The 26,813-nt window shown below is 36.5% G+C and overlaps 1 protein-coding gene across 1 annotated transcript in view; it reads left to right on the top strand.

Moving 5' to 3' along the window:
• Window positions 1–25,892, top strand: part of LOC121734321 — a 112,464-nt gene extending 86,572 nt beyond the window's left edge. The window contains exons 2-7 of the mRNA XM_042124852.1: window positions 9,563–9,658; window positions 12,791–13,146; window positions 14,088–14,307; window positions 15,324–15,498; window positions 19,278–19,414; window positions 25,714–25,892. Coding sequence (XP_041980786.1) covers window positions 9,601–9,658; window positions 12,791–13,146; window positions 14,088–14,307; window positions 15,324–15,498; window positions 19,278–19,414; window positions 25,714–25,847 — 1,080 coding nt within the window. The 5' untranslated portion in view covers window positions 9,563–9,600 and the 3' untranslated portion in view covers window positions 25,848–25,892. The remainder of the gene's footprint in view (window positions 1–9,562; window positions 9,659–12,790; window positions 13,147–14,087; window positions 14,308–15,323; window positions 15,499–19,277; window positions 19,415–25,713) is intronic.
• Window positions 25,893–26,813: the final 921 nt, after the last annotated feature.

Here is a 26,813-nt window from a genome sequence, read left to right as displayed (position 1 = left end):
TATTAACAGGGGGTCAATAAACGCTACAGACTGTTTACGGCGTGTGTCCTATTTTTTCTTATATCACGTGATTAACATTCTGATGCGGTATATAGTTCTATTGAATATCATAAAATATCACACGAGAGTAAAGACACTAAAAAACGTGTGTTTTCAAATACGACACGACTGTTGATGGTATTTTAGTATCTGTCCAAACTTAAAATTAAATATATATATATTTTAGGCAAATTAGCTCCTACACTTCATAATCTGCTGTTTTTAATATAGCACGACTTACGTGTGAAACAGATTATTTTCTAGTAGGAAAGTTCACAAGAATATACTCTCCAAAGTTTGCCTACTGAGTACTGACTAAAACTTTCAACATCTCAAAAACACATTATAACCTGAATTTTCGTTGGAAACTAGCAAACAAACTGCCGCCAACTTATTTCTGAACCAGTTATATCCTCGTAGGAGTTACAGCGTGCTAGCATTTGATTCTAGACCCCGGAATACAGCTAGACTGTAGCACCTATTATAGAATAGGTACCTACCTACCTAGGGAGGCTATAAAGTCTTCTAAAAGAGTAATAACCATTTCTCATTTGCATGCTTGCCCAGTCTATTTTTATCAAACCTTTTTTTAACGGACTTTGCGCCACCACACATTCCCACCACTGTGCCGCCAGGATCGATCGGTATCCAACCACGAGAACCCTTTGAGTCAGGCCACTACAATGCGTGACAATTTATATGTGGGAGGGCCATGCTTCGGCACGAATGGGCCGGCTCGACCGGAGAAATACCACGGTCTCACAGAAAACCAGCGTGAAACAGCGCTTGCGGTGTGTTTCGCCGAGTAAGTCCGGAGGCCCAATCCCCTACCCTATTCCCTTCCCTACCCTCCCCTATTACCCTATTCCCTCTTAAAGGCCGGCAACGCACCTGCAGCATTTCTGACGCTGCGAGTGTCCATGGTTGACGGAAGTTGCTTTCCATCACTACATGTTGCCAACCGGTGGTAGGCAACATGTAGTTCAACGTTCTGAAAATATTTGATTCAAATTTATTCAGAAATAAAACAATTTTTATTTTATTTTATTTTATCAGGTGACCCGTTTGCTCGTTGGCCCCCTTATTTCATAAAAAAACGTCGCAGAACGCATCGTGGAAATTTGCGATGCGTTAGCGACATTTTCGATGAAATTTTTGCGTTGTAACAACGCTTCGCATTTCTGTGCGACATTGTTTTTGCGATACGACACCGCAACGCAGTTTTGTGGCCTGGCCCTTTAATATGATCATGTGGTGACCGGCTTTTCTCGAGACGTTATCATTGTGTTCTTGTTAAATTTATGCATACAAATCTTCCGAAAGCTAATGATTTTTTCTGACCAATATATTAACCAGCCAATTTGAGTTGATTTTTTTATCTATGACGTGTCTACATTCTATCCTACAAACCTGACTCTACGTTTGACTAGCGACTACATATTCTATTTTACGTTTGACCCAGATGCTTCGAAATCTTAAGACGAACGTCTGAACCAAATCAGGCCAATACGATACCAGGCTGATCCAGTGTTGAGGCAATTTCCATGTGGATATTACCAGATCAGCTCAATATCCTACTTCAAGAAAAACATTACGAGATTTTAAGAAAATGAGTCTTTTTGCCAATACTCTACTCTACAAGTCTACAGCGTCAAAATAATATGTCTTTCCAGAGTTTAACGACTTTGTAAAATTTCATTAATTACAAGTAAATCACGAAGGTTTTCTTACACTCCTTTCCTTGTCATCATTATTACTATTACAAGAAATGTGTATTTTATTTAAAAAACGTATTAAAAATATAATAAATATTTTACCAATCAAATTCAAAAGTCTGTCAAATAATTAATACTTAAACACTTTAGCCACATGTTTAAGTATTATTTGACAGACGAACAGATTTCATTAAATAAAATGAAAAGCTATTTACAGCCGAAATAAAATAAATAAAAAATATATTTGCAATTTTAAGTAACAAAATATGTGTCTTAAAATGGGGACTTCATTTTCATAGACGGAAAGTGTGTCGATCCCTTGGGTACTATAACATTTCTTATGTAAAAAGCCTTATAGTTGTCTCGATCCAGGCTATCTTATGATGAAAATTTCATTTTCACCAGTATAACATTAATACATAGCCCGCGTTGGTATCCACTGAAACTATATATTTTGTCACGGTTTAAATTAGCATATTATAATTTTTTTTTTTTTATTTATTTATTTTAAGTCGCTTTTCAACAGCCAAGGTCATTAGCGACTACAATAATAATTACATTTATATATTATTGTACATATTTAAATACTTAACAAAATTAATGGTCTATTTGTATCCTTTATCACATAAACAATCCTTAATGTTATTTGGTAAATTACAAACTAATTTAAGATCCACGTGAGATTGACATTCTTCTAAAAGATGTAGCACTGTTAGATCCATTCTGCATTCACATTTTGGTTTATCAGCATATTATAATTATAATCTTAATGAAAACTTTAAGGAAGAGTAACTGTGTCAAAAAATTTGTCTACGAGTCTACATATGTGACCCGAATACATGCATTCGTAGAACAATAATAATAATAATAAATACTTATTTTCTCACCACAAAATTGTACCATTATTAAAGATTCTACATAAAACACAGGTTTTGTGGGAGACTGGTGCCTAAACTAGGCGTTGTCTGTATTTTAGGACACCAGAGACTCCGGACCATCTTGCAATACAGTAGAACACTAATTATTGCGACATTTATATTTCCATATAATATTATATATAAGCTACGAATAATAATCATAAGTATATTTTTTTACACGTTAGTCTGGCCCTGTGGTAAGTACCTGAAGGACTTGTGTTACGTGTACCATAGACAACGAAAATATATTTAATACCTTTATACTATACATATATTTAAGATTTTTATTTTAAGATACACATATTTAATACACATCCATGACCCAGGAACTTTGAAAACTATTTGTTCCGTCGGCGGGACTCGATTTTATTTTTTTATTTTCTGGAATAGAAATAAGTATCCTACGTCTTTTTCCGAAACTCAAAATATATTCATACCCAGCCAAATCGGTTCAGCGGTTTGGGCGTGAAGAGGTAACAGAAAGACAGACAGACACACTTTCGCATTTATAATATTAGTTTAACGTTGTTCGTGGCGGCCGAAAAGGAAGATCTTCCGACCGAGAGAGATAGCATGCTCGGTCAGGCCGAAGCCCACTGACGTTATTTCAGACGTTGTATATATCTTGCCGTTCTCCGAAACTTCGATAGCGCGATGCAGGAATGTTAGGCGAATTGTGGGTACCGCCACATTAGTATGGATTTTATTATTTGTGACCAATGATGATACTCTTCCACGCGGGCAAAGCTGTGAGAAAATGCTAGCACCTATTTTATATTCACTATTAATATAGGGGTGCTTTGAGTCTTGAGAGAACCACAACTAATACGAATTCGGGGAACTACTTTTATCGTGGAGGCTTGTTTGCGATTTTTGTAGCAGTTGGCAGGCTGCCCGGTGTGGACAGATATATAAAATACCCCCATTTTGTTCTCGTCGGTAAGTGTATGTCAAGTATTATGTATCTAGATGCTCTAAAGTCTAGATCTTTAGGGTCGTTAGTTGACTGTTGATATTGTAAGTAACATTTTGTCTTGTTATGCGACTGCTCAAGAATCTTTTATATAGTTACACTAAAAATACGAAATTTGCTTAAGACTATGAATAAAAAACAGGAAGGATATAGGATACCTTTTACTGCAGCAAAATGTACTGTACCCGAAGAATTCCCTTTGCGTAGACTAAGAAATATCTATAATTAATAAGCTACTCAAACTAAGCAAATAATAATTAGAACGAATTCCCTAACAGGAATTTAACATAAGCATAATATTATAATTAGTTAAGAATAGCATTAAGCTTGTTACGAAAGATTTATGTAAAGCCTTATAAATAAAGCGGCTTACTTAGCCGACTTGCTAGCGAGGGGTTACATATTTGACTTGTTCCTTTGAAGTTTGATAATATGTAATCGATATTAATATGAAGTAGTGCCGAAGCGATTAGAGCAGGCAAAAGGCGTGGTTCTTGTGAAACACTTAAAGGCCGCACTCCGAGACATATGGTCACGTGGGAGAGCCATGCTTCGGCACGAATGGGCCGGCTCGACCGGAGAAATACCACGTTCTCACAGTTTTCGTTTCGCCGAGTGAGTGAGTTTATCGGAGGCCCAATCCCCTTCTTTACCCTACCCTATTCCCTTCCCTTCCCATCCCTACCCTCCCCTATTATCCTATTCTCTCTTAAAAGGCCGGCAACGCACCTGCAGCTTTGCTGATGCTGCGAGTGTCCATGGGCGACGGTAGTTGCTTTCCATCAGGTGACCCGTTTGCTCGTTTGCCCCCGTATTTCATAAAAAAAATGTGGGTCAAGTGTGCGCAGCGTGTAAGTGTGCGTATTGTAAATATTATCTCGAAAAATATACGACGCTAAGGATCGGCAACCCCCCTCTTCAATAACCCACAGGGCGCCCTACGAAGCGCTCGTGTCCCAACGGCTGCGCGCGCGCCATTTTGGATTAACACATAAATGAAGATTTTTGCTCAAATATTTACGATATTTTGTAATTTTTAATGCGTAATATTTTGAAGTCATGCATTGTTTTTATAAATAAGTTTTTTGCTATCGAGTGCACCATAATATCAAGTTTGTTATTTGCCAGTGTTTAGGATATTATGATGATGCAATAATTAATTATATTCGTTTAACCCTGTTACTATGCTTTGGGTTAAGTGTGAGCAGAACCACGTCGTGTAAGTGTGCGCATGTTTTTATATACATTCCCTTATGTAGTCCATTATGTGGCGAACAGTATTCTGATCCACCGACTGAAATTGGATTGAATGTTGCCTTTGTGGATCCTGGTGGCACGAACAGAGCACCAGCTCCGGACACGGCACTTTTATTTGTGATACATGTCTCACGAAGTAACTAAATATTTCTAAGTGAAAGTTAATCTCATATTTCGATTTAAGACGATTTTGTTGTTTAATTTAACTATGTATAAGTAGCTAAAAATTAAAATAATACAAGAATATCGTTTATGTTCGCATTTAAACTTCGATGCTATATATATATATATATATATATATATATATATATATATATATATATATAGCATCGAAGTTTAAATGGCGCCCGGCCCCGCCCCTTTCTACAAATAATGTGATATTTTTACATCCAACCCACATTTTATGTTTCTGTGAAAAATATTAACCGGTCAACACTTCTAAAATTAACGTAAAAATTTGCGTTAATTTTAGAAGTGTTGTGCTTGGCAAAAAGAGTGGGTTTTAAATGAAGACGCTTTTCTTTAATTAAAGGCAACCCTAGGCTACATTTAAACGTACTATTGATACAACAGTTGACAAGTATTGTAAATAAATACTTTAAGTTTCAGCTGTCACCGCATCAGATTCGAAAAACTTTAAATTTAGAAAACAATGAAATCGTTTTAGATAAGGGAAAATGTCTCCTATTCCTCCAGAAAAAGTATAGAAAACGTTACTGCTTGCGGTGCGGCGTAATGTTGGTGGCTGTTCAACTTTAAATGGAGGTTAATAAAACCATTACAGTTGACAAAAGGGAAATGAACTAAACAAAACCCTGTAATAATTATAAAACAAAACGAGAGGCTATTATAAACATTTAAGTTAGATTGGGGACATTGATATTTAATGAAAAATAGATAAACGGAGATTATAAAAAGAAATATTATTTGATAATATTTATGATTAAATTAGCCAAGTGCGGCAAAATGTGCGCTACCCTACGACCTTAAATATTTAAATTTATTTTAATATTTAGGGTTATGTTTATTTTGTTTTTAGTGTTAGTAGCTAAAGTGACAACAGAAATATATAATTTTTGATAATAGCAGCCCTAGTAGACAAGTGGCTAGCGATTATTGTAAACGCCAAACAAATTTATGTGATTTGACATAAGTCATCGCTTCGCTAGCGAACACTAATGTCGAGTCCCATACATTTTGTTGGCGTTTACGATAATCGCTTGCCGCTTGTCTAGGCTCTGAACTGTCTAGCTCTCATGGTTCTTGAGCCTGGTAACAGACAGACAGACGGCAAAATCTCAGTAACAGAGCCTCGATTTCAGCCTAGGATCAGTAATCAACTCTGAATAACAGGAATCTTCCAGAAGCAAATCTTACCTGGTAAATTAACCATGAAATGTAACATTATCATGGCAATGATTACGCTCAGGCCTCACCCGACACGTAAACTGCGCTCAAAAACATTATTTACATAAATAGATGCAAAATTAATTCAATGCCCGCAGGTAGCTGAAAGTAAAATTGCAAATAGTGTTTCCCTTAATTCAGGTCATGGCGAGCTTTTTCAGGTCCATTTTCGTGTGGGAAAAGGGGTAAAAAGATTTTGATGACAGGGGATGAATATGAAATTTTTTAAAAACTTAATTGGATTTTTATTTGCGTTTTTAATGTGACAAATGTATGTCTACCGTATTGCATTAATACCAGTCCTTATTTAAAATATGTTATACTGTACTCGGCGAAATATGGTGGTAGCGGTCATTGACTCCCTGTCAAAAACTTGTCATTTTCTATAATAAACCGCGATTGACAATGAAGTGTCAGATGTTGTCAATCGCGGCTTTGTATAGAAAATGACAAGTTTTTGACAGGGAGTCAATGACCGCTACCGCCATGTTTCGCCGAGTACAATATTATAGTTAGTTTTGACAGCATAATTAGAAAACACAAAATATGTGTAGGATTTGACATACGCTAAGTATCATTGCGCTTGCGATGACTTATGTCAAATCTCTTTTTTCCAAAATGAAACTTAGCAATAAGAGTTGTCTAAGTACACAGTTTATTTGAATAAGACTGCTAGAAAAACTATGTTCGATATTCGAGTGAGAATAATATTATTAATGATTTATTTAAAGGATATACCTACTAATTTGTCGTGTCATGCATTAAAGCCTAAACGGCTTGTGGTTAATTTTTGGTGGTATCATTCAAGTCAGCAAGTTTTTTAAATAAATATATTTTATGTAAGCTAGCACATAAGTTAAGGATAATATTAAGTCACAGCTAACATAATATAGTGGCGGATCCTATGGCGGCTCATACAAAATATAGTTAGTTTCGTAAATCCTTCTCCAATCACGCAATATTTTTTGCGATCGCAATTTTATGACACGTCGCGACGCCTTGTATTGGCCATAAATCTATACTTATAGCCCTATAAAATAAAATATAGCTTTAGAATACCTCTTTAAAGAGTTTTAGAAGCACATGAAAGTATTTTTGTTCTATACCCACATAAAATCGTCAAAACTTATTATGTTTATTTTTTTCGCAATGGATAATGAATAATGTGTGGGTGTTTTTATAGTAGTAACTAACTACGGTTGATAAAAACAATTTCTCAAACGTATATTGTCAAGTTGGTCTGTGATTGGCCATAGTCAAAGTTGATTTTGCATGATACAGACAGCTTTAACCAGTCATGGCAAGCCAACATGGTCCAAAGCGGAGCCAACCTATACAGGGTGTAACAAAACAAAGTGATAATTCTTCAGGGTGTGTATGAGTCCCGTTTATAGAGTTCACTGTAAAAGTAGCAGCGCTGAAGGAGCAAATATTTTTTTCACTCTTGTGTGGGGAAACTTGAGACGCTGGGGAGCTTGTCCATACAAATCACAAAAAAAATGGTATTTCACCGTTGCTACCTTCACAGTGAACTCTGTACATGGAACACATACACACCCTAAAATATTATCACTTAGTTTTGTTGCACAATGTAGTTAAAACAGAAAACAATCTTCTTAAATAACTGCAGAAAAAATAACTTAATACTTGTAGATTCTAGGTATTTACCATCGCTGTGTATTTATGTAGTTTAACTTTTAGTGGTCCACTGAGGGCACTTCGCCGGGTAAATTACTAAACTAATAAAGCCCTATCTCGCGTCCGGATTGTGTATGAGTATGTCACTTTATTACGTTATCCTTTTTAACAGTTTTATATTGAACGAGCTTTTGCCCGCGGCTTCGCTCGCGTGAAGAAGTATTATTATACAAAATTTCATCCCCTATTTGAACCCCTTGGGGTTGGAATTTCTCAAAATCCTTTCTTAGCGGATGCCTACGTTATAACATCTACCTGCATGCCAAATTTCAGCCCGATCCGTTTAGTGGTTTGGGCTGTGCGTTGATAGATCACTTTGTCAGTCAGTCAGTCACCTTTGAGTTTTATATATATAGAAGTTGTATTTTTTGCTTTTAATGATCAGTTTTATAGTGTTTTGTTAAATTAAGAGCCCTCTAAATTCAGAACTGGATATTTTTGTAATAATCTTTACATTTGCATTATTATATTATTATATTTAAAAAGTGCTTAATGGTCATGTCCTATCTAGTTTATTTTCCCAAGTTATTATCACAAGAATTTCTCTCGGGAACTGCTAAGATAATATCAAAGGGTTTTTACGTTTGGTTATCATGCTCGGGCTATGTAGCCCTAGTTTCTACGAGTCTCAGCGACGGGAACAATAATAAGCCAATATCATTTTAAGGTATAGTAAATTTTTCCAACCATTACATCTACTGATTACTAGTAAAGACAATGAAAATGGTCTAATTTATATATTATTGTTCATAAAAAATCTGCTTTATGATCAACTACATGATGCCCGCAACTCCGTTGCGCCAAAATACATTTATTGCGCAAGAACCGTACATTTTCTGAGATAAAAAGTATCCAATGTCCTTTCCCGGGACCCAAAGTATCTCCATACTAAATTTCAGCAAAAATTGGTTCAGCTATTTGGGCGTGAAGAGATAACAGAGAGACAGACAGACACACGTTCGTATTTATAATATTATGGTATAGATAAGCAAGGAAATGTCCAACCTCGCTAAGAATCCAAATAGCAACGTTTCTAAGTAAACTTCCTATTACTGAATCACTACTGAATAGTATAAAAGTACTAGCTGTCCCGGCAAACGTTTCTTTGCCAAGATTATAAAGTATTTCGCCCATATTATTTTATTGAAGTGACTAAATAAGTATGTTACCATGGCAACGTCCATCGCTATCCCGTCGCACAAACAATTGTCGCGGTCAGTCTCGAGTTGTAATAATTTACTATTATTTATTCAACAAATGCACTTTTCAATATTAAAAGTACCCAGTAGCCGATTTTCAGACCCGTTGAATATGTATATAAAATTTGGTTAAAATCAGTAAAGCCGTTTCGGAGGAATTCGCGGCCTAACATTGTGACACGAGAATTTTGTATATAGGAGAAGATTAAATATATTTCCGTTGTCTGGTACCTGTAACACAGGTACCTTCCTTCAGGTACTTAGCACAGGGCTGACGTGGTGTGAAGCGTCTATAGAATATATTGTTATATTATTATTTTATAACCTATTGAACTATAAATGTTGTTATTGTTTCAGATTATGAAGCCCGGTGCCGGGCGCGGGTTGTGGGCGCTATGTGGAGCATCGCCATGCTCATCCTTTCACAGATAGTGTCATGCCAGGTCACCACAGGTATGAACTACAATCTACATCCTTTAGGACCCTTAGCCACAATTCTTTTGAATACTAATAAAACACTATTTTTCGTGCACTTTTTCCACTATCTTCAGAAATAATTATAAATTATAACAAAATTTATCAATATATGGTTTGGACATCCGGCATCTAATCTGAATGTAGTTTGGAATCAATCTCAGTTTCTTACATTGTGTATTAAACCAAATATGATGTGATTTTTTCTTTAACTTAAATTTTAAACTTTTGTACAGTACCAGTAATTCTTTTGTTATTTTCACTGTCAGAGTTACGAAAAAAATTTATGGGATTCAACAAGTATCGCATTAATTGGCAATCTCGTCTGTCAGAAAGCGTTTTGGCTAAGGATTCAGTTGTTATTTTCGTATAAAACGTTATACTTAGTATTGTTAAAATATTGAAAGATAAAAAACTTGGTCATAATATAGCATTGTAGAAAGACGTGCTTTGATTTGAAAGAAATGAGCTAGCCCAACTGGAAAATTAATAACTACTTGGGCATAAAAAAAACTGAAACAAAATAATATATTTTTGTCACGTAGTGAGTAAAAATCGTATAATTTTTAAGGTTTTACGCACAAAAGAATAAATTGTATTGCGTTTCGTTTTATATCGTCAATCCGAGGTACGAATTCTGTTACGATTGCCGTAGTAAAAGGAGAGTCTCTAGAGGTAAACCTCATTCCGAGATCTGCAATATCGCATAACATTTCAACTTAAAGAAATTAAATGCAAAGTTTGTTTATAGCAGTAAAATTTACGATATCTATATATAATTGGAAAATAAATATATTTTTTAAAGAAATAAGGGGGCAAACGAGCAACCGGGTCACCTGATGAAAAGCAACTTCCGTCGCCCATGGACACTAGCCGCATCAGAAGAGCTGCAGGTGCGTTGCCAGCCTTTTAAGAGGGAATAGGGTAATAGGAGAGGGTAGGGAAGGGAATAGGGGAGGGTGTAGAAGGAAATAGGAGAGGGTAGGGAAGGGAAAAATGTAGGGGATTGGGCTTCCGGTAAACTCACCCACTCGGCGAAACACAGCGCAAACGCTGTTTCACGCCGGTTTCCTGTGAGCCCGTAGTATTTCTCCGGTCGAGCCGGCCCATTCATGCCGAAGCATGGCTCTCCCACGTATTATTTTGACATAGCAACTTTTCTCCATCTTAATTATTAAAAAGCACTAAAGAATTTTAATGTGAATCTAGAGGTATGATATCATCTATACAATTATAATAAAATCGTAGAGGTAAAATTTTTGTACATTGAAAATAAACTTGAAAAAATGAGTCAGGGGCATATTAGAAGAGTAGTAGAATACATTTTAACTGTTTTTGAAATTTTTGTTTCTCTGTCTGTTTGTCTGTTTGTCTGTTTGTACAGGCTAATCTCTGAATCCGATGGACTGATTTCAATGAAATTTGGCATGATGATACCTTACATCCCTGGTCAACATCTTAGATACTTTTTTTTAACCGACTTTAAAAAAAAGGAGGAGTTAATGTTTACTTTGCTGTTTGTGGTCAGATTTTCAAAATTCTTTTTTTGTTATATAGATTGCCCGAATTTGATACCATGTTTACAATAAAATCGGCCAAGTGCGAGTCGGACTCACGCACGAAGGGTTCCGTACCGTTATAGAGAAAAAATAGACCAAAAGTTGTGTTTTTGTATGGGAACCCCCCTTAAATTTTAATTATATTCCAATTTTATTATTAATTATCAAATAACACATATATTTAAGGATTCTGTGAAAATTTCAACTGCCTGCCTGTTGTAATTATTGGTATCGAGCAAAAAAGGCCAAAAAAATCATGTTTGTTGTATCGGAGCCCCCCTTAAATATTGATTTTATTTTGTTTTCAGTATTTGTTATTATAGCGGCAACAGATATACACAATCTGTAAAAATTTCAGAATTCTAGCTACAGCGGTTCTTAAGATACAGCCTGGAGATAGACAGAAGGACAGACAACGAAGTCTTATAGTAATAGGGTCCCGTTTTTAACCTTTGGGTACAGAACCCTAAAAACGGTGACTTGATAAGTAATGGAATTGAAGAAACTCCTCGGAATTTACAACGACAACCAAAGTGATTACCGATTCTAGCAAAGGTCGATCTTTAAAACTTTACCTAATATTCGTAAACGCTTATCCAAACCCTGGATGCATATTGACCACTGCGTATCTCAATTCGTTACCAGCCATGGAAATTTTAAAGTCAAACTTTACGGATCTAAGTTACTAGCATCGGTCGAGCACATAGGTAGAAATGGTAGAATATGTACGACCGGAGGCAGTATGTTTGAATCATGTTCTCTGGGAGAGCTTTTTCTGCCAAGACGAAAGAACTACAATGCTAGACAACCTACAGTGTAAATCTGATGTCGCATACTACGGTGATCGTGGACAGCAGGAAATTAATCCGTGCCTTCAAGCGTTTTTGTCATAATTATTATTGGCAACAGTCTAACACAACAAATTCCAATATTAATTTAGCTATACTTAGTACAGTTACAATTTTTATAATTATATTTTATTTTCGTGGTGCATTAAAAATTTCGTGTGTAATGTAGATCCAAATAAAATAGTCGTAGATGGGTGTTCAATTTTGTAAATCTCGATTTTAATAACATACATTCTCGCGGACGAAGTTGCGGGCAACAGCTAGTACTAAATGAAAAGAGGAAAAGTTAGTTTGAATCCAAATAGGTTCTGAAACTTATTAGTTTTATATCGACTAGGCTGTTTCTTATGAAAGGAACCTAAAGTCACTGAACTCCATTATACAAGTACGCGTACTTGTATAATGGAGTTCAGTGCCTAAAGTAGACGTCGAGTCGTCGGGGATAGACATAAGCCTTTCAAACGAAGAAAAGTGTATAATTACTGTAAAATAATATTTTTATTAGGATGCAACCACGCATCCGAATAAAAATATTATTTAATTTTCTAGTTTAAAAGATTTCTAGCTTAAAAGAAAACCAAACTGGTTTTTACTTCTAGTAAATTATAATTAATCTCATCTCAACCCGGATATAATTCTGAGAAATAAATAATAATTCTTAGTAATTAAATTCTTAGAAATATAATACTGAACTCTTCTTTCAGATAATCCAACATCATCATCAACGGCGGACACAGTGACGCCCTACTACGCACTCAGCACTCCCCTTTCTCCGTCGCCTGTGATGCTCAAACTTGGCAACTCCACCATAGATAGTACCAAATCATTCAAAGTACCACAGCCCACCAGGGACCCAGATGGTACCAATACTTACCCACCCACGGAGGTACTGAATATGGTACCCCATGTCGTCAATGTAAAGAATACGTACTTTGACCACGATAGGCGATATGGACCGACGTTTGAAGATACCCCTGTTGGGAATATCACTAAGATTACTGTACAGTTAGGGGAAGATGCGCATTTGAATTGTCGGATCAGTCTCCTTCAGGATAAGACGGTAAGAATTATAAGTATCACTAAGAAGACGATTTTTCACCTATTTGCTAAAAGGTCAGTTTTTTTTAAGACGGCTCTTCTTATTAGTTCCTGATCAAATGGTAGGTAAATGCAAAATAATTCTGAAAACATATTTCCATTCAAATTAATTCGGAATTAAAAAGAACAATGAATTCTTATAGAGACATTAAACATTTAAGAACACTAATTTGTTATTCAGATAGTTCAATTTAGAGTCTGGACGTAACTAAAATAGAAAAATAAATTTTAAAACTCGAACCACAAAAATCTTTACAAGCGAATATAATTTTTAGTGGCTTAATCGTGATGAGCTCAGCCAGACCTACTTTACATTTAGACGTATAATCAAGCTCCTTGGCTGGAAAATGACTAGGGATCTACATAATTTTAATATTTTCCGAGGCTATAAATTTAGCACTATTCCTCACCTAGGCAGATTATCCAGGGCGACTTCCATTTGACCTCAACTTGGAAGATGAATGAACGGAAAGCAATCTTAACTCCGTACTAAAGAAGATACATTCCCCGCTACGAAGATATTTTAGTGCTCATCTTATATTCTTTAGCATATTAAAAAAGTTTCTTCGCGGACAGAAATATACTTTAAAATGCTTTTAATATTATCAACCGTGCTTTGAGGTGGCTTTTTACTATAAAAGTTTGTTTTATTAGCAAACACTCAAACAGAACTATAAAGTCGTATAGCAACTTCCAGATGGAATTTTAAAATTCAAGACAAGTGTTTGTCTCTAAGATGAAAATAAATAACGATTTTTAACAGGATAATATTATGTTAAAAATAATGTTATTATATATTATAAAATTCATGAATTTTAACGCTCTGATAATAATAAGAATAATATAATTAATGTTGCACTACAAATATTATATTTAGTTATTAAACGAAATTCATAATTTTAGGTATCTTGGGTACGTCGTAGAGGTAGAGATGAGATGCCAGAACTCCTCACTGTTGGAGCTGTGACTTATGCTGCTGACAACAGAGTGTCAGTCGGCAAGAGATACCCTGGGAATTGGAGGCTGCTCATCCGAGAAGTGAAGCCTGATGATGAGGGGGTATACGAATGTCAAATATCAACACATCCGCCTAGAGTTAGCAGAACCTATTTACATATTAATAGTAAGTAATGATGCAGAAGTAATTATGTTAATTAGTATAATGATCGTTGTAATTATTACGGTAAACGTTGAAGGCAATTACTCTTTAATTATTGTAAGCGAATCGTATGAAAAATTAAATTAAAATCAAGAAAGACTTACAAAGCTTCATAATATCAAAGCTAATATTGTGTAAAATGATACAACAAATTGGAAACTCTTTGTAACCCACTGACCTATTTAGAAGCAGAGAATCTAATGTACATTTTAGTATCACCGAGTTTTATCCTCGAAAACTTTGAACTATATAATTTGTAAACAGTTACGTAACAAAAGTCAACTTTGTTAACTATCTTTGGAGATAGTTGGCTGGGAAAAGAACAAAATTCCAAGCTCCAAAACCAGCGAGAATTACTTAAAAACGCTATACATGGCTAACTACGAACTTCTACCAACGGATAGAATACAAATTTGTTCAACATGAAATCTTATTTCAAATTAGTTTATATAATACGGAGGTTTTCAGTTGAACACTTTTCGAATAAAAGGAACACACATTCAATCTTTTTACTAACTCAAAGTGTACTTTGAAATAAACTGTATTTTATAAGGATGTGTGTATAATAAATTTTTCTGATAATACATTTATACCTCTGCTATAAACGTATTTTGCAGTTTTATCTTTTTGGTTATAATAGTAGGACTAGGACATCTGAAATCCTTAAAGTAAATAATACGAGTACTTAATTCGAAAAAAATCTTTCTATCTTACTATAATGTTAAGTATTATTATAAACGCGAAAGTCAGTTTGTTGCTACCTTTTCACGCCCAAACCGTTGAGCCTATTTTGGCTGAGAGGTATGGAAATACTTCAAGTCCCAGGAAAGGACAATGGACATTTTTTATTCCGGAAAAATTTACGGTTCCCGCACTATAAAAGAATTTTGGCGCAACGGACTTGCAGGCGTCATCTAGTATATTTTTTAAATTATATCTAGACAAAGCATAGCGAATTCTCAGCTTGCAATTCTTTTCAGCTCCCCAAGTGTGGGTAGTCGACGAGGCTGGTGGTCCTCTACTAGAAAAGTACTATGAGGCTGAGTCAACCCTGGCGCTGGTGTGCCGAGCGCGGCATGTGGATACACCTGCTGTGCTCACCTGGCTTCACGAGGGACGGGCACTGAATTCTGACACTTCGAGGGGTGGAATCAGGTAGGGTTAATCAAAGCGCACGGAAGTGCGCAGGCCGAATTCCAGCAGGCCGCGCGCATGCCGTGCATTTTTCTTAATCAAATCAAAATTGTTTTATTTCTGAATAAATTTAAAATAAATGTTTTCAGAAAGTCCTACATGATGCCTACCACCGGTTCGGGAACTAACCCGGCGATACTAATAGACCCATAGTTATGTCCCTGTAGGCTGGCAAACACACTTTTTTTGTTTTCGATTTCTGAATACGTTTTCCGTATTCGAAATTCCGGGAGACTAGGGCAAACGTTCGCGTTTTCTTGCATTTGAAATATACGTGCTGAATTTTTTACGTACGGAAAAAAACGAATAATTCCATGCATTCGAATACGGAACGGAAAATGTATGTATGCGGCCGGCTTTTACGGACTAATATTGTATTGGAATATAATAGCAAGTTTTCAGCCATTGAAAGTTCTGTATTTACTGACATTTTCATAGCGCCATCAGAGATTTAAAGTGAAGCCACGATGTTCTTTGCGTTTTGTCAACGCTACGTTCTTTTGAATTTATTTTATGATATGCCATGTTTTGTAGTTTGCGTTATTGGATGCGACGTTTCATTGGCTAAACATGGAAAAACGGATGAGACTACTTGCTCTGATTGGTCAATTTGTTTTTTGTTGTGGCCTTACGACGCAGATAAGGCATATACCGGCAACACAACGAAACAACGTGGCCTTCCAGTTATTTGGAAGATCTATGTCAAATTTGTTAGTGTGTCAAAACATAACGCAACCAAATAACGTAGTACTCTATAAAATAAATTTATCTGATTACATTACGATAAAAAAATACAAAAAGGAAACAAGTCTCATCTGAATTGCAAAATGTATCTGCTCACTACAGCTCTTGCACATTAAGATATTGCGGAACAAGGTGGTCCCTCGACGCCCGATGTAGGTCACGATTGTTCAATGTTCATTACGTGGAACAAATTATTGGATTTGTTCAGATATTTGAAGGTTCATTAGGATTTTCAAGGGTTAGACAAGGGTTGAACATCTAGGAAATTAGAATGTGTTATATTCTGATTATATTTATTAGATAGAAATCTCGTTTACGATTGGTCTTTAAACTAATTTCCAAATTACTTAAAATGGATAGTCTTGATAAGTTTTCGGATAATTTTTGCAGCTTGGAATCAATATCAGTACACTGTTATAAGAATTGTGCGTTGGTTGTGCTGTTTGACTATCGTAACCCTGTTTTTTATAGTAGTGTCAGTTACTGATCGTAATATACTATGTATCGTTATAATTCTCGTAAGAATCTGATGGCAATTTTTAACAGCAAATTTTGAAAAAGTATCCTTGATCATTGGATAAATATTTATATTAGCATATTTAACACGCAGAATCAACCGCTATAAGAAAAATACGGACAGACAGACAGACATGACGAATCTATATTAAGGGGTCCGTTTAATGCCATTTGGCTACGGAACCCTAAAAAGGATCAAAATGATGTATTCCAATTACCCCGGTATTGCCAGAATCAACTTATTTTCTCACTTTTTGCCATCAGATTCTGGTAGACCCATATTAATTTTCTGTAATCGGTTTAGTGTCCGTAACCGTGACTGTGACAGAGACCGTGACACTGACTGATAATAGGGAATAGGGTAATAGGGGAGGGTAGGGATGGGAAGGGAAAGGAATAGGGGAGGATAGGAAAGGGAGTTGGGCCTCCGGTAAACTCACTCACTCAGCGAAACACAGCGCAAGCGCTGTTTCACGCCGGTTTTCTGTGAGAACGTGATATTTCTCCGGTCGAGCCGGCCCATTCGTGCCGAAGCATGGCTCTCCCACGTAAAAAAATTCATGCTGAAGCATGGCTCTCCCACGTATGACATTATCTACTGTAATAATTATTATTGTATATGACATTGACACTAACATGACTTCTGCAAAAGTAACGTGTAGGTCTACGAATAATAAAAACTAGTGTAGGTACACGTACGTTTACGGTACTGATAAACATTTTCGAAATGCCCGGTCATGATACTCTGGACGAACTTTGGGTATAATATGTGTGGCTTCCCCAGAGGAAGATCTTCCGACTGAGCGAGGTGGTATGCTCGATCAGACCGAAGCCCACGTGATTGATTACAGCTGTCGTAAATATACCATAAAGTTAATATACCTAGCGGAATAGAGAAAAAAAGGCCTGAGCAAGAGAGATGTCACTACTCGTATCAGTAACACTGTGTGGTAAAAAGAGCCGTGTGATACATGACAGCAGCGCTCTTTTTTTGACGTCCAGTCGGCACGTGCCGCACGTTGACAATTTAATCTCATAGAATTCATGTTCAATCATGCTTGTGTAAGTGTTTACGTACACATATTTTTCACACAGATGAAAACCAATTTTGGTGTCGTTTGACAGCTCGAGATTGTTGCTCTATTCTGCTAGGTATATTAACTTTATGATATATACCGACCCACTTAGAAAACTTCGATAGCGCGATGCGGGAAGGTAGCGCCAATTGTGGGCACCGCCACAGAATAAGGCCCAATTTCACCAAGTTAGTGCTAATAACTTAATAAAATGTTATGTCTTTTCTTTCATTCATATGAAAAACGAAAGAGGAAGCGTGATTCGAACATTAACTTTTACAGTCGTTGGTGAGATTGGGTCTAAGCCTATTAGCATAAAACCTGCTCATTAACGCGCTAACAACATCCTAAGCGCCACTTAGGTTATTCAAATGAAGCCACAAAATCTATGTCACTTTGAAATTTGATAAGTCACGTAAAGATTGCGGTGCGTGACCGGAATAAATGAGGGATCTTTTTATTGGTCTTTCACGTGCTTGATCCGACCTCCGATGTATGACGCGCTGGCACGCATGCCGAATTGAATACTTCCGAAAGATATATTTAGGTCTATTATCCCATATGCCGTTTAGTAAATCTTATGGTAGAATTTTGTCCTTGAGTATGGTTGAAGCCGAATTGAATACTTCCGAAAGATATACTGATTTAGGTCGATTATCGCTTATGTCGTGTTGAAAATATATTGCTATAAAATTTCGTCCTTGAATATGGTAGAATTTCCATTGTCTTATTACAAATTGTATTGATTTACATGACCTGATTTTTTGCTGCCAATGCGTCCTTACATGATGACTGTATTTTTGTCTGTCGACTGTATAATGTCTACCAATTCTTTATGTCTCATAAGCCGAGATTTTATGTGGCGATTTGAGTGCCTTATCACACTGGTGATTAGCGAGCGATTTGAAAGCGACGCGACTGCGCAGCGCACATGCCGCGATTGCGCGGCGTGCACGTCGCGGCAGCGCAGCGTCGCCATTTTGTACACTCGTCTACACAGATTATTATTATATATAGTATACTCGTCTAGGGAGTGACGTCAGAATCTATTTTGCTGCTGAGTGTCCAAAACGCCGAAGGCAAGCTGCGTGCACGCCGCGCAATCGCGGCGTCATCGCGGCGTGTGCGCTGCGCAGTCGCGTCGCTTTCAAATCGCTCGCTAATCGCCAGTGTGATAGTGCCCTTAGACTCAAAAAGACAAGAAGATATCATTTTTTTCTTAAAAAAAGTACAGCTGGTGTGCGATAAATGAATTTCCGTGTGACGAAATTACAAATATCATCAAGTTGCTAGTTGAATAATAATTGCTTTTATATCTGCAGTGCGAGCGTAAAAACCGAGCAAGTTCCTTTCGATGCAACATTGTGGGCAACGTCTACTTAATAATATATTTCTTGTCCGCAGCGTGAAGACCGAGCAAGTCCCAGGGGGTGCGGACAGCGTGCTACGTCTCGCTCGCGTCAACGGCAGCGACGCCGGCAACTATACCTGTGCAGTGCGGGGCGCAAGACCGCACACTGTATCCGTGCATGTACTCAATGGTAATTACCGTAGAACCACTACCCAATTACTACCCATTTAGTGGGGCAGTAGAGACGTTTCATTAGTGTTACTAGAGATCGCCCAATGGTCGAAATTCGACCTTAGTTTCAACGTCATTAGGACTACTGCCTATATTTTGTAAAAAAATATTGAATTTATCATATTTTTTAATTTTTTTCAACTCTTGTCTCAGGGACTCAGCTGATCTCAGACTGGCCGTGTAAGCATTGTCTAATAGTGTTTAAGATTCAATAAAAAAAACTATAATCCATTTTCAATTTTTCACCTTGTTGTCATCAGACTTTAACCATAAGTACAAGAGTATAATTCGCAAATTTTTCGTAGTGTGTGTAATGTTTTATTTGTTAAAAAAATGTATGATAAAAGCATAATTTCAAAATAATATTAGCTCGATGCACTCCTTCGCCATATAAACTATAACTGTGCAAAATTTCATTCACCTACGTTTCCCCATTTTTCGTCAAAAGGGATACAAAGTTTTTGGCTCACGTATTAATATATAGAATTTGTTTGACATTCAACTACAGTGCCGGACTTATATAATATTTCTTATTTTGCTTCACTGTATTTCCGCCGCTCCGTGTACGAAATCTGCTGCCCTCCTAGGACGTTGCCGCCCCACTAGGCCGCGGCCTATACCTACGGCCTTTTTATAAATCCAGAGCTGCTCAACTGCTATTTAATATTTGCGTTAATGGCGTCAATCTTAGCTAAAACTGTGTCATACAACACACTTTCTTCCGGTTGCAACTTCTGAGGAATCACTAAGAAAGTTTCAGCAAAAGGGTACTTTTACGGCCTATTCCTCAACTCTCTCATGACTCGCGCACTAATCATATATTAGAAGTTATGATGCATTTGGCTTTTATTACGTCAACTGCATCACAATGTGACCTAAAGTCTAATTGGAGGCTAATGCCGACAAAGATCTGTCTCGTTAGTGTTGCACCACTTAAAAAGGCTTTGTTGATGAAAATTCGCCTGGCACAAGGCCGTCTTACATAATAGCTTCGAAAGCTTAAAGGTATGCGGCAAAGCATACCAGGGAATTTCTCAAAGGAAGTTACCTAATGTTTAACACAAAGATTTTGCGAAATATTTTCCTTACTATTAAGTGATATTATAAAAAATGTATCTGCCTATCTATCTGTCTGGCAGTTACCTCTTTACGCTTAAACGGCTGAGCCGATTTAGATGAAATTTGGTAAGGATATATTTGAAAGGTAAGAAAGAACAAAGGATAGTTTTCATGGCGGAAAAATGTTTCCTCGCAATAAGGAGATTTCAGTATAAAATTAAAATATGAGGAAAATGAGAATGTAAATTCCCCATTTACAAAACTCACAGCGACATCAGACGCGACATACCGCAATGTACGACATTTCACACCTCTCCGCAGATTAAAAAAAGTTTTTTGTATGAATTGTGGTTGTATTTTATATTCCAGCCATGGAAATGGGACTAAGCGGTTACGTTTTAAAACATTTTAACGTTTTTTGCTGCTTTGTTTGTGACAAGGCACTCACTGTGTTATGAAATCCTTTTTATTAAAATATCTGTTGAGGAAAATTGCCAATAGAGTAAGATCCCGCGAGGGCCAGACCTTCCTTCATTTCGTAAAGCTAGCTTCGCTTCGTTAACCTGTTTGTGACCTTTACAGAGGTAAGAAAGACCAGAAACTATGGAGTTTCGGTCGCGGTTTTTAGAAGGCATCCAGTTCTGAAGGTCTACCTGACCTTCGAGAAAAAAGCTCAATTTTGTAGCTTATATTCTTCGCGGTAAGTTGAGGAATTTCGTCTTCTAGTACCGGACATTTTTGACAGTTGCTTCCAACTGATAGACACTCTCAAAGTCTAATACTTTAAGAAAGTTAAAGTTTAGTTTCCGCTAGGTATATTAACTTTATGTGGACGAATGACTTTATATGGCAAATTTGCCGGGACAGCAACTAGTCTAAGTATAAATCCTAATTAGTATGAGCACTGAATACAAAACTAAGCTGAGAAAAGGGAAATAATTTCAAAGGATTTTCGCTTAAGCTCAGCCTAATGAGTTTTTATGAGCTGGTCTATTTTCTGCTACTTTATTATCGTAAGCCTTTTTCGAGTTGAAATCCTCGCTAACATTTTAAATGTTGAAGTTATCCTAAGCCACTTCATACCTAAAGAACTAGACGTATTTTAGAAAACTATTCTAAATATGACTAAAAACTGATCGGTTGAAGACATATTGTGTATATGTCTCATCTACTAATAATTCCACAGAAAATTCATTTGGCCTGTCTGTTACGCAATCATTAATATAAAATTTGGTCGGTATTTCCGTACATTGTATTCGAATTCGACGAAGTGTATGACCCATTTAAGTATATTAATTGTGCGTATCGCGCATAATACCTATTCGCATGGCGAGGTCTTTATACCTTACATGCGTATTGTTTTCTCTCTTCTGTATTTCTGTATTGTCTCTTCACGTTTACCACTACGATTGTGACACTGTCCATAGCACGCTATAATATGCTATATACGATGAGACGTATTAAATACGCTTCAAATGTATGTAATTCGGCATTGGTATATGGCCTCTTCATATTATATTGTCATTTGGCCTGTTATATAAGACCAATACTAACGATGGGATATTCGTCTAGATTGCCCATATATTATAAATTATAATAATTGGAATCTCGGAATCGGCTCCAACGATTTTCATGAAATTTAGTATATAGGGTGTTTCGGGGGCGATAAATCGATCTAGCTAGGAATCATTTTTAGAAAATGTAATTTAATTCGTGTTTTATCAAATAGCTAGTTTATTATGAGTACTTAACTGTAATTAAATAAACATTTTGACTAAAGTTACATTACTGTCTGTATGTGAAAATGTCAAACTCTTCATTAAATTAATAATAATAATAAAGTTATAAATAAATTGAAGTTTAATCATCATTCAATGTATCTGAGCGTGGCAGTAAGTATTTTAAGGCCATCCCCTGAGCAAACGACCTTGACCATAATATATTTGCCGCGTTGCCGAAATCGCTACAAAATCCTATTTTTTTTACTTATCTTGATTCAATATTCACCTAAAAAAATTCAAATGGTAAATATGTAGTTAATGATACTGAATGTATGCTTGAATTTAAATAAATTGGTATTACTTTGGTGCTGATATCATATTTTGGTACAGAGTATAATAAACAAAAAATAGGAAATTAATAAAAGAGAAAGGAATGTTCATATGCTGAATATTATTGCTGTATTTTTATAATAATTTTGTAGCTTTCAAATTGTGAGTTAGTAAGACTCTAAAAACGGTAAATTACGGCATCTCCGTAGAGGGAGCGTCTTAACTCAAAGCTGCCAACATTGATACGGATGTTGGAGCTCTGAATAATTAAACCCTCAATCGTAAATAAAAGTCAATATTTGCTCACCGTATGCCCTTTTGATGCCCCAGGCGAAACATAAAACATTTCCTAAAAGGTAAAGCAAATATATAACCTTATCATTAATAATTCTGATTTAAATTACTTAATGTAATAAAATATTTACGTAGAGTAAACAGTTGTAGCTCTTCATCAGAATAAAATGGCACGTTTAAAAGTATCATGTTTGTTTTAATTTCTCACAGAATAAATATGGGGTAATGTTATTTAGAAAATATAAATGGTGACCGCAGTTTTTTCGAAGATAAGTAAAATATTCTTATGTCTTTTTCCACACGTTAAGGTATCTCCATAATAATTATCGGTTTATTTTTAACCAAATAGGTTCAGCAGTTTAAGTGTTAAACGGTAACAGATAGGCAGACTTTCGAGTTATGTATTCACGCCCAAACCATTTAACTGATTTTGCTGAAATTTTGTATAGAGATTGGGGATACTTTGAATTCTAGGAAGGGACATAGGATACTTTTCATTCCGAAAAAAATGATGTTACCCGCGCAATTTTGATGCAACGGAGTTGCGAGTGTTATCTAGTTAATAAATGAATTATTAAATAAGTACTTTTATGATCGATGTTGCCAGATAGCAAAACGATATTGCTCTGATTTAAATAAAAAAACATACACAGGTGTTTTCGTAATAAGCGTTGAAATCACTTAAACGAAAACTATTGCAATTAGTGAGGCGAGGTGTTTTGTAGTTCAAACATGGCCGCTGCGCCAACACTAGAAAGTTCCTTCGTTAATGTTTGCTATGTCGTGTTCCGAGACAGGTGGCTGCCAGACGTATGGTCAGCAGAAACTGAGAAAACGCTGAATAGGACTTAATAGTTTTATGGCTATAGTTTTCGGTTTTGTTACATTACGTGTATATTTATTATCACTTTAGGAGTTCTACAATAATTGACATTAGTTTCTTAAAACAAAAATATAAGTTCCTAATTATAGAATGTTTGCCAACGATGGGACAGTTTCTTCTACGTACGTTAACAAATACGTTTTAGGGTTCCGTACCCAAAGGGTAAAAACGGGACCCTATTACTGAGACTTCGATGTCTGTCTGTCTGTCTGTCTCCAGGCTGTAACTTAAGAACCGCTATAGCTAAACGTCTGAATTTTTCACAGATTGTGTATATTTGTTGCCACTATAAGAACCAATAATAAAATAAAGTTAATATTTAAGGGGGGCTCCCATACAAGAAACGTGATTTTTTTGGCCTTTTTTGATCGTAATTAATAATGGTAACAGGCACTTGAAATTTTCACAAAATCCTTAGTTATATTTGTACTTTAATAATTGTCGTGTGTTGATGTGTTTAAATTAAAATAAAGTAAATATTTAAGGGGGGTTCCCAAACAAAAAACACATTTTTTTTGTCTCCTTTCACTCTATACCAGTACGGAACCCTCGGTGCGCGAGCCCGACTCGCACTTGGCCGATTTTTTTTTTACATAACAAAAATATGCTCTTTGTCTTAATCTTCGAAATACCAATTTTATTGTTTTATTGTATTGTACAAAAAAAACCGGCCAAGTGCGAGTTGGACTCGCCCATGAAGGGTTCCGCAGCAGCAATAAGGTTTATTTTTATGAAATTTAAAGGTTTTTGATTTATTTTTATATTTCAGTTGATTTAATGGAAGTTAATTTAAGGTTTACCATTTATGGCGTTTAAAAAAAAGTAATAGCTAGATCTCGTTCAAACCAATTGTCGTTGGTAGTTTTTATAGTAATGTATATCATATATATTTTTTTTTTGACTTATCATGTCTACTTTAGAAATTAGAGAGGGGGGGACACACATTTTACCACTTTGGAAGAGTCTCTCTCGCAAACTATTCAGGTTAGAAAAAAAATGATGTTAGAAACCTCAATATGATTTTTAAGACCTATCCATAGATACCCCACACGCATAGCTTAGATGAAAAAACATTTTTTTTTTGTTTCAGTTGTACCTATGGGGACCCCTAAAATTTTTAATAATTTTTCCATTTTTGTATCAAAATCTTAATGCGGTTCACAGACTACATCTACCTACCAAGTTTCAATAGTATAGCTCTTATAGTTTCGGAGAAAAGTGGCTGTGACATACGGACGGACAGACAGACAGACAGACAGACATGACGAATCTATAAGGGTTCCGTTTTTTGCCATTTGGCTACGAAACCCTAAAAACATAGCCCTTCTTCATACACATTGAATTGACATTCTTTCCACTTGCGGTGTCGGGATGCCAATTCCAATTTTAAATCGCCTCGTCACATTTTAATGCGAACTAGCCCTAAGCAGTACCGATTTCAGCACTATCAGCCTGGGCGAGATTTCTTCGGCGCCCAGGCTTCTGTAGCTCTAGCATGGCCACCAGTAGAAATGCGAAAGTATAGACAAACTGTGGAGAAGGACTTAAGGTGCCGTTCCGATCTTTTTTCGTTCCGAAAAATTCAATTAAAATGCCACTTTATGACAGACTATAGTCCTAAAACTTCAAATAATATCCTACTTTATGACTACATATACTATATATAGTCTGTCATAAAGTGGCATTTTAATTGAATTTTTGTCGGTCGCTATTAGTCGCAGTAAAGATCGGAACATCACCTTAATTTGATGTCCTCAGCTTGTCTATACTTTCGCATTTCTGCTGGTTGCCATGCTAGGGCTACAATAGCCCTAGCATGGCAACCATAGAGCTAAACATAAGGGGTGCATACCGCGCCCCTTTTTATCCAGTACCCTTGGCGGTCGCCTCCCCCCTAACGCCGCTACTGGCCCTAAGAATCCCTACAGCTCGTTGCACTAAAAACTAATACTTACCCATTTGTTCCAGAAGAAAGCCTCGCGGAGTTGCACGCGGGCGGCACCCCCCTCTCGCCCCGCGCTGACACCATCCTCATCATGATCGCGCCGCTCTCCACTGTGATCATCGCCCTGGCGCGCATGCTGGCGTACATTTTGCCGACGTGATGTAAATACTGTTTTAAATTATAGTTACACGAAATAAAGTTTTATTAAATACTGATGGGTTTTATTTGAGATGCCTTATACTCTTTAATTAGCTGAGTTATTGTTGATGGTAAAACAATCTGCAGCATGGTAGCTGATAATGATGACAAGATTTATACGTGGGAGAGCCATGCTTCGGCACGAATGGGCCGGCTCGACCGGTTAAATACCACGTTCTCACAGAAAACCGGCGTGAAACAGCGCTTGCGCTGTGTTTCGCCGAGTGAGTGAGTTTACCGGAGGCCCAATCCCCTAACCCCTACCCTATTCCCTTCCCTACCTCAACTATTCCCTTCCCTTCCCTTCCCTACCCTCCGCTATTACCCTATTCCCTCTTAAAAGGCCGGCAACGCACTTGCAGCTCTTCTGATGCTGCGAGTGTTCATGGGCGACGGAAGTTGCTTTCCATCAGGTGACCCGTTTGCTCGTTTGCCCCCTTATTTCATTAAAAAAAAAAGCCAAATTTCGAGCAAGCCTTTAAAGAACATAGTCCTAAGTATGTTCGATATATCTCTTCACTACGAGTAATATATTTTGATTGGCCAACGTAAAATACCATTGATGATTGACAAAAATATTAGCCAATCAACAAAAACTCTGAAAGTCTGGATTAACACAAAAAACCATGCTATTTCTTATTTCATAAAGTACCTACAGTATAATTATAATAGTCCTGCCTTAATTTACACAAAACAAAAATACAAACAAGTTTTCAGAAATATATAAAGAAATACAATTTGAGAGAGACAAAAGGTTTATTCGAATTTATCATTTCGTGGGAGCTATGCATGAAAATATTACAAACTAGATTACCGGCGCGGCTTCGCCCGCGTAAATTAGGAATTTTACGGAAACCGTGCATTTTCCCATAAAAAATAGCTCTTATGTCCCTACTCCCTTCACTTGGTCTACTCTATATCTGTGCCA

This window comes from Aricia agestis, chromosome 15 (genome assembly GCF_905147365.1).
Source record: "Aricia agestis chromosome 15, ilAriAges1.1, whole genome shotgun sequence".
Classification (NCBI taxonomy): Eukaryota; Metazoa; Arthropoda; class Insecta; order Lepidoptera; family Lycaenidae; genus Aricia; species Aricia agestis.
This window is presented reverse-complemented; position numbering and strand designations above follow the sequence as displayed.